This window comes from Thermobia domestica, chromosome 11 (genome assembly GCF_964235325.1).
Source record: "Thermobia domestica chromosome 11, izTheDome1.hap1.1, whole genome shotgun sequence".
Classification (NCBI taxonomy): domain Eukaryota; kingdom Metazoa; phylum Arthropoda; class Insecta; order Zygentoma; family Lepismatidae; genus Thermobia; species Thermobia domestica.
The window spans coordinates 31322172-31337157 of NC_137464.1; the positions used below are offsets into that span (position 1 = coordinate 31322172).

General features: G+C 35.7%; 1 protein-coding gene across 1 annotated transcript in view; it reads left to right on the top strand.

The window, feature by feature from the left end:
* Positions 1-14986, top strand: part of LOC145664005 (RNA helicase aquarius) — a 253088-nt gene that overhangs the window by 194228 nt on the left and 43874 nt on the right. The window contains exons 14-18 of the mRNA XM_081730295.1: positions 523-740; positions 2212-2381; positions 4125-4256; positions 8640-8774; positions 10838-11128. Of these exons, the coding sequence (XP_081586421.1) occupies positions 523-740; positions 2212-2381; positions 4125-4256; positions 8640-8774; positions 10838-11128 (946 nt within the window). The remainder of the gene's footprint in view (positions 1-522; positions 741-2211; positions 2382-4124; positions 4257-8639; positions 8775-10837; positions 11129-14986) is intronic.

Consider the following 14986-nt stretch of genomic DNA (forward strand, 5'->3'; position numbering starts at 1 on the left):
AGTCCTCTATTTAGGCCGCTTTGCTCTTGTCCCTAGCTGTAAACTTTAAAAGGCCAAATGCAGTGGCATACACCAGGCGGGCGTTTCTGAGTTCAACCCTCCTCTACCCTCTTCAGTAAGATATTGTGGAAAAATAAGACTTTATTGCATTAAGATATATGTACAAAAATCATGCTTGCCGTGAAAGGATATGTAAGACTGAGTGCTTGAACCCCTTTCCCTTGATAAAATTCTGGATACGCCACTGGCCAAATGTAATATCAAAGAGAAACCTGATGATAGAAACGTGCTGAATCAGAAATATTATTTTATTTCATGCAAATGATGTGAACTTTAATATATTTTGAAGATTATTAAATTTGTGTTTTGAACTTTGCCACCTACTAAATAAGGTTAACCATAATATAATTTTTCATATTTTCGAAAGTATGTGTGTTGTTTCGCTTATTTGGTGTATATTTTCAAACACTATACTCAATTCAGAAAACTTTAAATTGTTTATTTACTTTATTTGTCGAGTAGGTACTCAGTACGACCAAAACCAGCCATTTATTCCGCAAGTTGGTCTCACGTATGTCAGAGGCTGTGAAATCGAAGGTATGTTGGATCAGAATGGTCGTGTCATAGAAGAAGGTCCTGAACCGAAACCAGAATTACCTGGAGATACACGAACATTCCGAGTTTGGTTGGACGGTAATCAATATCGACTTGATATGGACCATGCTTCACAAGGAAAAGAGGTAAGATTTTTTTTTCTCAAGTTTTTAACGTAGCTGCATTGATCAGTTCAACATAAGGGGCATCGAATTTATCCTAAGAGTTTGTGACGTAAATAGCCAACTTAGCTTTCAACGGATAAAACTTGATTTTAGAGAGTATTGATGCCTTAAGACCCTCACCAACTTATTTAAATAATAAACTTGAAACGGGAGTTGAGATGCGAAGTTGAGCTCAGTAGATATTAAACTTACCTCAGACTGTGTCGTAATCTTAAATTACCGAACAGTTTCAATAGATTCTCCTATCATCATCAGAGGTTATATCGAAACCTCAGCTGCTAGCATTCACCTCACATCTTGCGATGCTGGCCTTACTTCTTTGACATTTTTCCATTAGTAATGTTCAGATGTGTGAAATAGTTGCTGTCTTAAGATTACGACGCATATATAAGAATCCAGAAGCAAGTGCGATAGAAAAACAACATCCTTTGATCCTACAGGAACAAATATTAGTGCTTCTTAAGGAGAAGTTTCGGATTTTATATATATACTTCATCATCTCTGGATATAACATACCTTTTTCTCTGGGCTTACATCTATCTAACGAGAGTTTTCGAATAACTACTGCTCTACGTTTAGGAGTAGATATATTTCACGACATACCATTGTGAATGATATTATTCTGAGAGCTCTCATTTCAGCAGGCGTTTCTTCAGTGAGAAAGCCAAATGGATGTAGCTGCAGTGACGGAAAAAGGCCTAACGAAATGACGTTAGTGCCATGCAGAAAAGGGAAGGCGCTTGTTTGGAACTTCACCTATGCAGATACTTATTCTCCCTCAAATGTGTCCGATATATCGACTCGAGCAGGACTCATATCAGCTCGAAGAGAGGTCGAAAGAAGGAATATTGAATATCAATCTATTGAATAAATATTGGTTTGTTACAATAGCAATTGAATCAAGTGATTCATGGGGTCAGGAGGGATTTAATGTTATCAACGAAGTTGGCCAACGCATATCACTAAAATCGGCAGATACCCGAGCTAGAGCATTTCTCATACAATGCGTTAGTGGCGTTAGTGTAGCCATGCAACGAGGGAATGTGTCAGCTATTTTAGGAACTTAGGAAATCTGAAAAAAAAATAATAATAAAGATCTTCCTTTTGTAGGCTATTTATGAACTATTCGCGAGAAAATTTTCATGAATTAACAATGATAACTTTCAAAGTGAAAAGAAAAGTATCGGTTCAAAACGATGAAACTGGGACAGGACTTTTCTTATTAAGAGTAACTATAATTTTTTACTTGTATTGAAAACCGCATTATGTGATTAGATGAGACAATTATTTTCCGCAACAGTTTTCAAATAAAATATTAAAAACTAATGATTTAATGTCTTAGTGACAACTAATTACGACTAAAATTATCTTGGTGTATGCAGCTAGTATGCTCAGTACAAGGGAAGTTTATGCTTTTTATGTTTGTTTTCAGGACGTGTATGAGACTTTCAATATCATTATGAGAAGAAAGCCAAAAGAGAATAACTTCAAAGCTGTTTTGGAGACAATAAGAGAACTGATGAATACTGAATGTGTTGTACCAGATTGGTTGCATGATATTATTCTCGGATATGGTGATCCGGGAGCAGCTCATTATTCCAGGTACATTTCATATTTGTCGTGATTGGTGTTTCTCTTCTGGCTCTAGATCAGAATGTTATGTATCAGCTAGCCGAGTTTCCCTACTTTAATTAGATATAACTATTTCCAATTCCCGAAATAATAATGGTTGAGAAACATCCGTGAAGTTTCAACCGTAGATACATGAATATATGTTATAAGTGCATGTTTCTGTCAGACTACGTTAACGGTGAAATAAAAGCAAGTTTCTCAACCATTCTTCACCTTAGATATTGCAGTAATCAGGAAGTGTTTAGTATTTAAAGTAATTTCAATGTAAACTTTATTCTAAATTCAAATTGCTAATTTAATTTTTTTTTCACTTATTCATTCATATTCATTTATTTGACTATGAGGGTCAACTGGAAGGTTTCTAGCCAGATGTATCGAACTGAAATTTTGCATGAGCTTTAACTTACTCCCATTTCAGTGAAATACACTTTAGCTAGCCATGCATTCTCCAGCTTCTTTTATTCACCGTAAAAGAATGATGATTGCGGAAATATTTGCCTTTTAGGTGTCCTTTCAGAAACAGATAAGGAATTCCTGCACATCCTGTCTTGATTTCACCTGCATAGAAAGAACAGTTAAATATCAGAACATGTCTTGTGGTTAGCATTTAACTTATTCATTATGGTAAACAACATATGTAGTTCGCACTGATTGTTAACTTACTCAAATTGCTTAGGGTTGCCAACTTTGGAAAATAGAATTACTGGCACCCGCTGAAAATTCTCTATAATATAGGCCTAAGTGTGAAGAAACTCTGTTCGGACCCATCCATGGGAAGGAAATGTACTATCGTGGACAAAAGTGCATTAGCACATGTATTCTGCATATTCTTAGTACATTCACTAATAAGCTTAATAGATACATTGTGCTAAAAAATGAAAAACTGAAGTTGGTATTGATCATTTTATTGTATTTACCAGTAACTGCCACTTCTTTAAAATTATCGAAACAGATGAACAAAAGTATATTAATCCTTACGTGACAATTTTGGAGTTACAAAATGAAATTTACTCTTTAAACGTATACTTCAACTACAGAAAATTGGTTTAAGAAGTCGTAAGGAAGGAAGTTGGAAATTTAAAGAAAGTTGTCATATGCAGCAGCTAGGGACGTGAAACTAACAATGCAACAAACATTCTACTAACGAAATGCTTATGAGTTATTTGCCAGCAATTGATGGACAATTTAAATTTATCGCTATTATTTATGCCGCACAATTCTGACAAATTATATACTTCTGTCTCTATTGTTAAAACAATGTTTCACAATAAAATCTAGTTATCAAATTTCCTGTATTAAATAAATGAAAAAAAAAAAAAAAAAAACATTGCCATAAATTTAAAAAAATCTGTTAATGTATAATACAACAGATATTTATATTTGTAAAGGTCCTGTTGAAGAATTTCGATGTTCGATATTTTATTACAGATTTCAAAATACTTCTTACCAATCATAAAGGGGCTGGTAAGAAGTTTGTAACGGTCACCGGCCTTAATCAAAATAGCAGCAATATTTCCGACCAGGCCAGTGAAATACCAACCAGTTGGCAACCCTACTTCCAAAGGGTTTCGAATTTAAATTTTGGAATATTTGACACAGGCAGTTCTTAAGGATTGCTTTGCCAAGCAATTCTTTTACATTTGCACTTATAAAATAACAAGCAATTTTATAATAATTAGATCTGTATTTACTTATGATTATTTCTTTTTCCAGAATGCCAAATGAAATTCCAACGCTTGACTTCAATGATACATTCCTTGATATGGATCATCTTCGAGCTAGCTTCCCCGATCATGAAATACGAGTTAAAACAAATGATCCAGAAAAACTCGTACCTCCTTTCAGGTAAGAAAGGGTATAAGAGTTATATATGGCTGTGATTGGGTAGATAGACATGCCTGTACTGTAATCTGCAGAGTTTGTGTTTTCATGCTTGAATTTCCGACATCAGTAAGGAAGTGTTTTTATAATATTTGGTGTGTATAAGTCTCTTTGTTACTCGCCATTGACTAACAGAAAGCTGCTTAATGTGCTAGGTTGTGTTATTATTAAGGTTGTGGCTATTAAAAAATATTTTAACCTCTTAACGCCGAATGCGTTCTATTTGCCACGTAGCCTCCTGAGATTTTCTGATTGTTTGTGTAGTAATGAGTTTACTAATTGTATCCTATTCGCTATAGTAGTTCTTCCCTCTGGTTTCGGCTTAATGGATGAGAAATATTGTTAGTATTGAAATAACAAAATCATTGAGGACGCATATAAGGGGTAAGTTTATTTATGTTTAATGGAATATACTTAATTCCGTTGTGTTGATATGTTTTGAAGGTATTGCTTTCAGGAATTTGACACGATAAAGTGTATAATTTGAAGGTGTATTGTATATTAAATATATGTGATAACAAAGAGTATGCGTGATATTTTGATGAAATATACGACGTTTTATAACTATGTATAGGATAGTTGTTATTTAGTGAACGTTCTGGGCAGTAATCAGCTTGCAGCTACAGGCTTAAGTTATCTGTGAAAATTACAGGAAGGAATAAAAAATATGATATACCCATGTTTTGATACTAGCAGAAGTTCCTTTCTTTGCACTGGAAGGATAAGGTTCTAATAAGTATAAAACCGGAAATTTGAATATTATAGAAATCTTCCGTCTCTTCCTTCTTCAGAAGCGGGATTTTCGGAAACAGGTGTTCGCTCTAGTTATAAAAGTAGGGAAATTTGAAGAACACAGAAAGGCCCCTTCTGCTTTCCGCTTACGGTTAGCATTTTCGAATACACTGAACTCTTGTTCTCGTATTTTTAATTAAGAGACTATATAGCGAATTTAAAATCTCAAACTTTGAGCAAATTTCCACATTGGACACTTTCTGAATAAAGTTTATCAAGTTCATTAGAAAAAATCGTCAATTTTCCGTAGAGGAATTTTCAGAAACGCTGAAACGCATTCCCTTAATTTTAATAAGATTAGGATTTAGATTTCTGGGCTTTCTATAATCTATTACTGTATTATATTAACTTTCTCGACTAGATCTCGCAAATATCCAGTTTGTGATGACTCCTATTATTTCACAGATAACAATATTAATTCGAATTCTGTTCTGACAAAAATAACAGCACTCTTCCAGCGATTCACAATTATTTAACTATTTCGAAATGTCTGACCCCTGTGTACTTAGTCCCATCTTCTTTTCAGGTCATCAATCTGTCGATTGGTTTGACGCAACTTTCCACTCTTCCCTATTCTGAGCTAGACTTTTCGATTCCATGTACTTTTTCTTTCCTATCTTAAGCCAGACTTTTCATCTCCATGTACTTTTTCTTCCCTATCTTAAGCCAGACTTTTCACTTCTATGTTTTTTTTCTTCCCTATCTTAATCCAGACTTTTCATTTCCATGTACTTTTTCTTCCCTATCTTAATCCAGACTTTTCATTTCCATGCACTTTTTCTTCCCTATCTTAAGCCAGACTTTTCATTTCCATGTACTTTTTCTTTCCTATCTTAACCCGGACTTTTTATTTCTATGTATTTTTTCTTCCCTATATCCTGTACCATTTGGTTCGTATGCTTCAATTGCGGCTCTCTATATATTTTTCCTTCTGTCGTTCATATATAGCTAAGAAGGTGATTTCTCCATGTCTTGTGATGTGTCCACTCATCCTATCTCTTGTTTCCAGTATATGATTTTCTTCTTCCATTTCCAGTACTGTTTCATCTGACACATTATCCTCCCATCTAATTTTCAATATCCTTCTATACAGGCGCGGATCCAAGGGGGGGACTATAGGAGCTACAGCCCCTCCCCCTTGACGCTCAGGTATACACTGCATAGAATGGGCTTCAATCCTGCTTTACACTGGATAAAGCTGCAAACTATGGTTTAGCTTGATCATATCCTGGATTGCCACTGCTTCTAACTACATTTCGAAGGTTTCCATTCTCCGTTTTTCCATTCTCCTATTGTCCAGTCCACATCCATATAATGCCATACTTCATTACGTATGCTGTCATCCTTTTATTCGGTTCTATAGCGATGCTTCCGGTTTGAAACTTCTGTTTATCTTCAAATATCTTCTTCGCCTGAGCTATTCTGAATTTACTTCTTGTTTACACGTATTATTGCTTGTTATTTTCCTCCGTAAGTAACAGACTTTTTGCACTTGACCACCAGCTGATCTATTTTGATCTCCATTTTTCTTGTTTCTTTTCCAGCGCATCTCCTAACTTTTGTTTTGCTTTTGTCGATCTTTGTGTTGAATTTGCTACTAAAGACTTGTCTCTAATTATTTTCTCATCCACAAAACGCTGGTAACCACTTTTATTAGACTAACTTTTCCTTTTCGTATTCTTTCAATTCATTTCTTATGTTCAGAAACCTTTTCTGTCTAGACCTTTGAACCTCCTACAGTAACTGCTACATGTTAATGTACGCCAGAATCGTTACATACAGAGAAATATATATGTTATGGCTATTACTCATCTCAAATGCGAGATATTTTATCAAATACAAATTTATTAAAATTTTCCTCAAATGTATTATAGGATTTAATGTTTCCATACAAATTCAGCAGAAAATCTTGCAATAGAAACGTGCATATTTAGATCTTACTGTAATTTTGTATTAATACAGTGGGACCTCGGAAACTTGAAGCTGAAGAGATTAGATAAAAATTTGAGTTATCGAGTTTTTCGAGTAATCAAGGTGGCCACAACAAAAACTCGAGATATCGAGGTACCGCGTTCCTCCTGAAAAATGACTATATAGCCTCTATAACCAGAAGTTTTATTCTTTCAACCTCTATAACTCGAAGTTGTGAAAGTTTCTTAAATTAAATAAGATGACTAGTAAAAATAAAATACTAGATATGAGTAAAAGTTCGAGTTACCGAGTTTTTCGAGTAATCAAGTTTCGAGATATCAAGGTGATCACAACAAAAATTCGAGATATCGAGGTTCCGCGTTCCTCCTGAAAAATGACTATATAGCCTCTATAACCAGAAGTTTTATTCATTCAACCTCTATAACTCGAAGTTGTGAAAGTTTCTTAAATTAAATAACTAGTAAAAATAAAATACTAGATATGAGTAAAAGTTCGAGTTACCGAGTTTTTCGAGTACTCAAGTTTCGAGATATCAAGGTGATCACAACAAAAATTCGAGATATCGAGGTTCCGCGTTCCTCCTGAAAAATGACTATATAGCCTCTATAACCAGAAGTTTTATTCATTCAACCTCTATAACTCGAAGTTGTGAAAGTTTCTTAAATTAAATAAGATGACTAGTAAAAATAAAATACTAGATATGAGTAAAAGTTCGAGTTATCGAGTTTTTCGAGTAATCAAGGCTCGAGATATCAAGGTGGTCACAACAAAAAATTTGAGATATCGAGGCTCCGCGTTCCTCCTGAAAAATGACTATATAGCCTCTATAACCAGAAGTTTTATTCATTCAACCTCTGTAACTCGAAGTTGTGAAAGTTTCTTAAATTAAATAAGATGACTAGTAAAAATAAAATACTAGATATGAGTAAAACACAGTTACGATACATGTTAGCAACAACGACAATTACGTAAAACCAAAGCTCTATAGTTTTGAGTTATCGGGGTCACATCAAGAGAAATTCGACTTATGGAGGTAAACTTTAACTCGTAGAGGTTCTCAAATACAAAAGTAGGAGTTACCGAGGTTTTTAAATATGATTATGAAACCCTTAAAATTTGACTTATCGAGGTTGTAATTTTTAAACATTCGAGTTACAGAGGTTATTTTAACATTGAGTGTTAAGGAGAGTTCAAGGGAATGTGAAAAAATTCGAGTTATTGAGGTTCAAGCTATCGATGTCCAACTGTATTTGGTGCTCTATCAGAAGTATTCCAGGAAATTTATTGAAAAGTTGCCATCTTAATGAAGATTTTATCGTGTATAATTGATATTTACGTGTAATGTGATATACAGTATAATTTTAGTGTCATTACGCTAGCTAGTTGCATTAGAATGACAAAATAATTTGTATGTCAGAACATAATCAACAATACATCATTTACCGTAAGACTTAAATAAAAATGTTTAAAATAATGCTTTATTTTTATGTGTTGAGAGTTGACTGTTTTAAAGATACGCTTATATGTCTGGTAGGCTGTTCGGTAAGTTATCTGCATTTTTTTAGATGACTTTTCAAATGTGTTTTTACACAAAAAAGCTTGATATGCTGTAATTTGTTTCAGGTTAACTTTTGATGAGGTGCTGAACAAAAAGAGAGAGGTCAACAGCGATCAGGTGAAGGGTGCTAGGAAAGTGATTATAGTAGAACCCCATGTCATCCCTAGCAGGGGTCCTTATCCATTCAACGAACCCAAAAAGTAAGTTTTCTGCTCACAATTCTAGTGATCATTATTAAACATTTTTAAAAAATCGTGAGACTCTTAGAAATAGATTTCCCATAAATTTGTCAGGAATAATCACAGTAAAGTTGGCTTTTTTTTCTTTCTTAATTTATTTCATTAGTAATTATCCCATATCTGTTTAAACAACTCCTGTTACAATGTTTGGGAAGTGATTTTATTCACAAAAATAAGCCAGAATGATTGTATTAAGAAAGATGTGTATCAGGCTCATTTCCATTGGATGATTAAGTATGTTATTGGAAGGGGGGAGGGGAGAATGCTATAAGTAGCCATAATATACTAATAAATGTAAGAGTTGTCACCTTGAGTCCGTGAATTGCCTATGTGAGTGAATCAGCCTATTGAAAAAGTCACAAAATAAGTGACTGAAACTGTTCAGATAAACTCTTAAAAACCTAATAGACAAAGTAAGTCCACCCTATCATTTTACAAAGCCTATAGCTTTTGTGCTATATAGTGTCTACAAAGTCTTATGTACTGGAACGAAATCAGTTTGGAGTTCTCTTTACATACATTTTTTTTGTGTATGTAAATAGAATTATCTTCCAATTGTCATTACAAGAATTGTGGAACTTCCTATAGCTATATGCTAATTATTCATGTGTTTCTTCCAGATATGTTTTTTGGGGGGCATTGCTCCCCCGAAGGTCTGAGAGTGTCCCCCGGAGGGGACCATAATACGTTTATAATATAATAATAAATAGAATAGTACCAGCAGTGCCCCCCGGAATACTAAGTGTGCCCCCTCCGGAACATTTTTTCTAAAAGAACGACTGGTTGTTATGGTGTCGAAACTTAACACGGTTCAATATTGTATTTATTCAACTGTAGTATTTCGTTCATGTAGCCAACACCCTAGTACATTGGAATACGGCTTCTGTGAGATCAGCAAAGTCAAGTCACTTCACAGGAAAAATGGATGACCGTTCGCACTCACCAGTTGGATTCAAGAACTAACTGAGAGCTTCTTCTGGCTAAGCATTTAGCGCACGCGCCTTTGGCGTGGAAAGCCCGGGTTCGGATTCCCGGCGGGAGTTCATGTGGTTCGGATTCCACGTTAATCAGTAGGTCCCGTCTCATATAGCCGCGCTGCTGAAAGGGACGTTAAACTCAAAAGCAACTCAATACCTAACTGGTTCATAGTAGCTTTGCTATATTAAATAACTGAAACTAGAAATACAAATCACTGAATAAAGCAATGTTTATTTAAAAATAAGAAATGTTTATCAGTTTCGCCAACTAACTGAACGTATTGGCTTCATCAGACACTGTAACAAACAAGAACTTCTGTCAACTTCTGTTTTGATTGGCTGAGTCCGTTCTGACCAGCCAATCAGCGTTCAGAACTAGTTTCGAGGATTCATTTATATTTATACGCAAATCCCTTCTGTTTGTTAGAGTATCTGATGAAACCAATATGTTCAGTTGGTGAACTTGTTACACATTTATTATCTTTAAATGAACGTTGCTTTGTTCAGATAGATTGGTATTGCGGCGTCCTCCCAGTGTTGTGAAGCCATTTGAGGAGCTTCTTGAAAGATAGAAGTAACGAATTCCGGTCCAGAAAGCTAACATTAACGGCGAGAGGTGCCAATGTGCTGGCCACACATAACCCCAAAGGGATGAGTGCCATATGCCGACTGGTGGAGTCTGAATCCCTTTGTACCAGAAGTTGAGTTTTTTAGTACTCTGTTCAGAGATTTATTGTATGTGAAGATCAGTTGTCAAGAATCCAGCAGTAAAAGAAAGCGTTTGTAGTACTCATTCTTTTAGTAGAAATCTTTACCCGTAAAAAGAATGGGGAATAGTAGTAGTAGTTAATAATAATAAGAAGAAAAGGTAGACTTGAATGCCATTTTATGTAGTGTAAACTTGCGAGTTTCCGGGATTTTATTTACCCTTACTTCCAATATAATATCTAGGAAGCTCCAATATGTATATTCTTACTGATATTGCAGAATAATGTATATGACAGTTTTCAGTTCGTGAATTCTAATAATTATTATATATGTAAACAGGAATGCAATTCCATTTACACCTACTCAGGTGGAAGCCATCCGAGCTGGAATGCAGCCTGGGTTAACGTTAGTGGTAGGTCCACCTGGCACCGGAAAAACAGACGTCGCTGTTCAAATTATCTCCAATTTGTACCACAATTTCCCAGCACAAAGGACGTTGATCGTAACCCATTCCAACCAAGCTCTGAATCAGCTGTTTGAGAAGATCATGGCGCTGGATATCGATGAGAGACATCTTCTTCGACTTGGTCACGGTGAGGAAGCCCTGGAAACAGAAAAAGATTTTAGCAGGTTGGTGAATTCAATTTTCATCAATAGTGTCTATTTGAGAATCAATAAATTTCACTCATATACATTATGTTTGAGTAATTGATATTAATTATTTTTTTATATAAAATATGATACCTTTTTCATACATGTAGAACTACACTAATTTTACGGGTGCATGAATTGAAACTAGAAATCAACTAAGCTGCGTCGTCGAAAATAGAAATACAAGGAATGATACCCAAATGTGAGCAGTTAGGTCTGGAATCGGACGACGACGCTCCATCTAAAATCATATAAAATGAAAATGAGAGTTTTCAGAGAACTGATGAGAGATTTTTAGGTAAGAGGTTGGGAAGGAAGGAATTCTGAAATCGCAGTACCTGTCGATTCTCCATGGTCTCTGATGGGCTCCTGGTTGTCCTCCTGAAGCTTAATATAGTCTGTATTCTTGTTCCGCGTTAGGCGTGCAAAACTCCAAAAGGTCTGAACAATTAGCCTAAAAGTGGCAGTACTTCAGACACGCGTTTCGCAACGCAGACAGACTGTTAAAGAGATAGATTGTCTGTCAGACCGACTAGCTCTCGACCGTCTCTTTAACCACTGGGCTAGTGTCTCCTGATAGACTCTTACTGCTGGTCTAGTCTCCACCGGCCGACTGTAACTGACGACTATGATTCTCCTGGCCTACTCCAACTTCAGCTTTCCAACTAACTCCCTACTTCCGGGTTTTCCTGGGTTTTTAAAGTCCAAAATTTCCTGGTGATGTTGCTGAGTGGGGTCACGCGTTGATAGATACTTGATGTCAGAGATGGTTGGTTAATCGGGAAAGGAACTCTCTCAGCTTTATTTCATAAAAATATACATTGACATAATTCGTTACATAAGCGTAAACAAACTCCTCTTCCAGTCTGCAAGAAAATCATATAAATACGGAAGAAAGTATAACCTGAATTCTCAGACAGAGACTAATTCATTAGTAAGAACTTGTCCTTGTTATATGTAATTGAAGAAAAAGGTATCACAACATTAATGGCAGTTCCTCATGATAAATAATGATTTTCAGTTCTCAATCAATCGATAGATCGATGGGTGGGAAATCAATACCATCAATAAGCAATAATCACTGATCCCTTTACACTAATAGTTTGGGAGTATACGATAGAGAGACCGAAAACATAACACAATTTGGACTTCTATTAGATTCTACGTATTTACAGTTGTAATTGATGGTATCACTTAGTGACCTATATCGAATTAATCAAAATATGATTTCTCACTTTTTGAAAATCCAAAAAAATAAACATGAAATGCTGAAACTAGAACAACTAAATTTTCTGCAGGATCAATTTTTTTTTTTTTTATCTTTTCTAGTAGCTTCAATTTTGTAATTCATATTTCTCGCACTTCGATGAAAGCGACATAATGAAAACTATTAGCTACTGCAAGTGGAAAATAGAACATAAATTAAGTGAATTAGTTGTTCCCCCTTCTCCCCAAACCTTTGAGCTGAAAATTGTCTTCACGCTCTGACATTTTTTTGTTGTCAGGTGGGAGGTAGTGCATTTAATGACAATTATTAGCCTGATTTTGAACTATTAGGAGAGCGACTGACAGACTGAGGTATCTTGGTTTTATAATAAGGATTTTTATATTTATTACCAGTTATTTGAATACATTCAATAAATATGTAAGAACAGGTTACCAGTTGTGATTACTGTAAGAAGTTAGTTTTCTCAAGACCTTTGTAAGTACAAAATAAAATGAAATCTTTGAGTTTTACGTCCCACGGTTATGCCGGTGAGGCTAAAGGAGACGGTGATGGTGAGTAATGAATGAAATGGTGGAATGAAGAAGGTGGGAGGAAACGGGAGAACCCCGAGGAAACCCACGCACACGGTGTTTGTCCACCACAAAGTTCACTTGGCGGGGGCTGGGATCGAACCCGGGACCCCAAGCACCAGAGGTGAACGCTCTACCACTGAGCCACCGCGCCTTTGTAAGTACAGTTTTCGATGTGTGTTATAATGCTGCACAAACAACAATTGGTAATTAAAACAATATATTGATCGTACTCAATAATTTAAATGTAACTTGTTTTAAGATTAACAGTCACAAACTTTTATATGTGTCCTGAGAATCCTAATTAGTTGATTACTTTTCTGGTATGATTCCTGCAACTAATCCTGTGCCGTCAACTGTGAGACTCTAATTGAAGAACTTAGGCTTCACAAAGAGCATACATGATATTTAACGTACGTTACATACATGCATACCTAACTAACTGACTAACTGACTGACTGACTGACTGGATTGAAACTACAAGCTCCCTTATACTTACGCCGGGAGCTAATGGTAATACTAAGAATAAACAGCTGAAATGAAGAAGATAAAGAATAACGTAAGTAAAATAATATGTAATAAACTTTGTGAAACTTGTGTTCTTTTATTAGTGTCTGGCATTGATAGCAGTAGGATTGGTTGCTGAAGCCATAAATAAAAATAAATCACCCGATTAGGATTTTGAGGGCACACACACACATATATATATATATATACAAGGGCGGATCTAAGGGGGGGGCTACGGGGCTATAGCCCCCCCCTTGACGCTCAGGTTTACACTGGATAAAATGGGCTTCAATTTTGCTTTACACTGGATAAAACGGCAAATTACGGTTTAGCCCCTCCCTTGATCATATCCTGGATCCGCCACTGTATATATATATATATATATATATATATATATATACAGAAGAAAGGGGGGATAGGGATTATTACTCTTAACCCTTTTAAGTTTTTTCGGTCGTTTTCGACCGATATTGTAGTGTCTTAAAGATTCGATTAAAAGAGAACTAAGAATGCTATTTAGTTCTTTTTTTTTTTTTTTTTTTTTTTTAATTTTCCAAGAGAGGAGGCATTTAAGAAAGCTTTGGAAGGGTCTATATGCTTCCGAGCGTCAGAACATAGGGGGGTATGACGTCATCAATTTACAAATTCCCTTTTTTTACTGAGGTCTAACTTCAACATTTTTTGGTGAGCTTTTCTTTAATCCTAGAATCCTAACTTTTCCATAAGCAATCAGTGGACCCAATAGTTGTTATGAGAATTTTTTCGGATCTCTTCGTCAACATAGAATGGGGGTTCAGAGGGACAAAAGGGTAAAAAGGGATATTTTTGGACCAAAAATCCCGCTTTCGCGATTCTTGCTCCGCTCGGCTACATGATAGGGACATTTAAGTGATACTTTCTGAAATCCTACTCGATTCTGAAGAGAACAACGTATGAATCATCATCCTATGATAATTAGGGACGTGTCAGGAAATTTTTGAAGTTTGTATAGTATCCTTGGGAAATTTCGGAAATATTCGCAGAAGAGGAAAATATTTTTCCCGCCCTTAGTATTAAAGATAGGAGATTGGTATTTGGCACAAGTAAATAGTACCATAAGTAATATTTTTAAAGTGATTTCCAGATCTCTATGTTAACCCAGGGCCGCGCCAGAGGGCCCCAAAACGAGAAAAATGGATTTTTCAGCAAAAATCCCTATTTTACTCAATTTTTCCTCCTTAGGGACGTCCGAGGGACATGAGGGTAATACAATCTGGAAGCATGCTCTATTCTGAAGAGAATGGTGTATGAATCGTGATCCTACGATAATTAGGGACGTGTCAAGAAATTTTTGAAATTTATATAGGGTAATCTGGGACATTCTGGGAATATTCGCAGAAGAGGAAAATATTTTTCCCGTCCTTAGTGTTGAAGATAGGAGATTGGTATTTGGCACGAGCAATTAGTACACTACGTAGTATTTTTGAACGTGATTTCTGGATCTCTATGTTTACCCAGAGCCGCGCCAGAGGGCTCCAAACCGGGAAAAAAGGG